The sequence below is a fragment of the Malus sylvestris genome, chromosome 14, assembly GCF_916048215.2.
Source record: "Malus sylvestris chromosome 14, drMalSylv7.2, whole genome shotgun sequence".
Classification (NCBI taxonomy): Eukaryota; Viridiplantae; Streptophyta; class Magnoliopsida; order Rosales; family Rosaceae; genus Malus; species Malus sylvestris.
In genome coordinates, this window is record NC_062273.1 from 10,441,464 (window position 1) to 10,443,818 (window position 2,355).

Below are 2,355 nucleotides of genomic sequence, written 5' to 3' on the forward strand. Positions count from 1 at the left end.
ATGTCTTCCTCGAGCCGTAAGAATGATGATGGTGTGCCCCCGCTGTACCGTCAAGGCGGGTCTTTGAGCAAGATTGGCTACTTCAAAGCTGCTCACATCAAGATTAGCTCCGACAATTTGTTTAGAGATTTTCTTGAAACGTATTGGCATGCCATTCCGTCGGGAGTGCGTGTGAGACGAGTTAAAGATGGTAGCAGCCGAGAACCATGCAGTGGAACTCGGAGAACTATCAAGTTCCATCCTTACTATTTTGTGTTAGGGTTTACTTTCCCTATACCGCGTTTCTTCCAAGAAGTGCTTTGCTCTATGAAATGTGTGCCTGCCCAATGTTCCCCGAATGCGGTCCGAGTGATGGTGGGGTTCCACAATTTGAACCAATTCTTTGACTTGGGACTAACCACCAACGAATTTTGGTATTTCTTTGACATAGGTCGTATTGATGGAGTTGGACAACTGCGAATCCGTCATAAGCTTTTTGATAATTCGAGTAAAGGAGATCATGATTGGGCCAAAGAGACTTTGGAGATAAGTGGAGAATGGGAATCTGATTCTTCTCCCGAGCTGCGTGTATCAACGGTCTTCATATCTGGTAAGCAGACTGCTTAGTCTTTTCGGCTGCTTTGCTTTAGTGCCAAATCATTCTTCAATTTTCTGATTGTCTTCTGTTTTTTTTTTCTTTTTTTTTTTGTAGATTCGGAATTTGGCTCAACTCCTAGGGTTTCTCCAGATATGAAAAAAGTGCATGTCGCTCTGGGTATTCCTTCCGAGTATCGTGAGTGGCGTTGGCTGCTTAGTCCTCTTCGTAGGGAAAAAGGTGGACTACCCCCAGAAGAAGAAATAAAACGGATCAAGGCAGACGCGATGGCTCGTCCTATCACTGTGGTGGAGCCTACTACCAATGAAGGTGGGAAAAAGAAACATTCCCCGCCTGCTCAAGAGATACCTGCTGAGAAGAAAATGAAGACTGCTCGTGGGGATTCTCCGGCTGCTCCCAAGATTGTGATTGACCTGACTTCCTCTAAGGGCGAGAAAGAACGAACTGCTACATTTGTGCCAGTAACGCCTATTGCTTCGAAGGCTGCTAGCTCGATTGCTGAAAAAATTGCTCAGCGTAAAAGTTCTTCCGTGCCTTTGGTACCGAAGTTTGTGCCAAAACGTCCGTCCGGGACTAAACCTGACTTACCCTTGAAGAGACTTGCTACTATGAAGAGTGATAAGGTGCCCCTGTCTGCTAAAGTGGCGCCGAATACTGCTTCTTCCGCTGCTGCAACCATCTCGTCTGCTGATAAGAATGAAGCTGCTCGCTCAGGCAGGCTTGAAGAATCCGCCAAGGCCGTTTCTGAGGAGGCTGCTAAGATTTGTGCTCTTTTGAAACCAGATCTTCTTGAAGACATGGATGTATGCGCCCAGTTTGTTGATGGCGTCAAAGAGATTGTTGGTCCGAGTCTTTTTGCAAAGCATACACCCGAGTATAGGAAGACTGCTCTGCTAGCCATGATGCAGAAAACAACAATTCTGGCAGCCGAGTCTATGTTCCTTGACCAAGAGGACACCAAGGCTGCTAAAGAGATGGCAAGAACTATGGCTGCCGAAGCTTATTCCTCGGTTGAAAAAATCAAAAAATTGGAATCTGAGCTTGCTGCTTTGAAGGAATCTCATACTTCTGACCCCACTTCTCAGCAGCTTGAGGCCGCTCACCAGGAGATCATGGATTTGAAGACTAGGTTTGATGCGGTCCAAACAAAGAATGAAAGTGCAGAGAAGGAAATCGAGCGTTACATACCTCAGATTCGAGATCTTGAACGCTCCATATCTGAACTTCGCTCCGCTGCTTATGCAAAGGATGAAGAATTAATTGCTACTTACAACCAAGCGATCCACTTCAAAGAGGTTGCTGACAGGCTTGAGCCTCAAGTGTCGGAACTTCAAGGTGTTTTGAAGACCAACGACAATCTGAAGAAAGAAATTGAGGAGTTGCAGCGAGTTCGTGCTTGCCTGTTTGAGGAGAATGAGCAGTTGAAGAGTGAGAAAAATGGTTTCGAGGCTTCGCTTATTCAGAACCAATCTGATTTCTACAAGCTGGGCTATGTAGATCATCTATATGGGCGGCCGTCTGACTTTGAGTTTTCCGGTAAAGACTTCGAGACCTTCTCTATTTCCCCAGAAGACTTGCTCGATTTTACCTTTGAGTCTTCTATCGGTGAAATAGCTGGAGGAGTTGATACCCAGGCTGGAGCAGTCGAGGGTAAAGGTCCGGAGGATGCCGCTGCTGAGAACACCAAGGCTGCTGAAGGTGTAACAACCGAGCAGTTGGGAGATGTCCAAACTACCGAAGAGTAGTCTTCTAGGTAGCTT

General features: G+C 46.3%; 1 protein-coding gene across 1 annotated transcript; it reads left to right on the plus strand.

Annotated features, from left to right (window-relative positions):
* On the plus strand, positions 1-2,340 carry LOC126599015 (uncharacterized). The gene is made up of 4 exons (XM_050265403.1): positions 1-589; positions 692-1,734; positions 1,789-2,131; positions 2,210-2,340. The coding sequence occupies exons 1-4, from the start codon at positions 1-3 to the stop codon at positions 2,338-2,340; spliced, it is 2,106 nt and encodes a 701-aa protein (XP_050121360.1).
* The last annotated feature ends 15 nt before the right edge of the window (positions 2,341-2,355 follow it).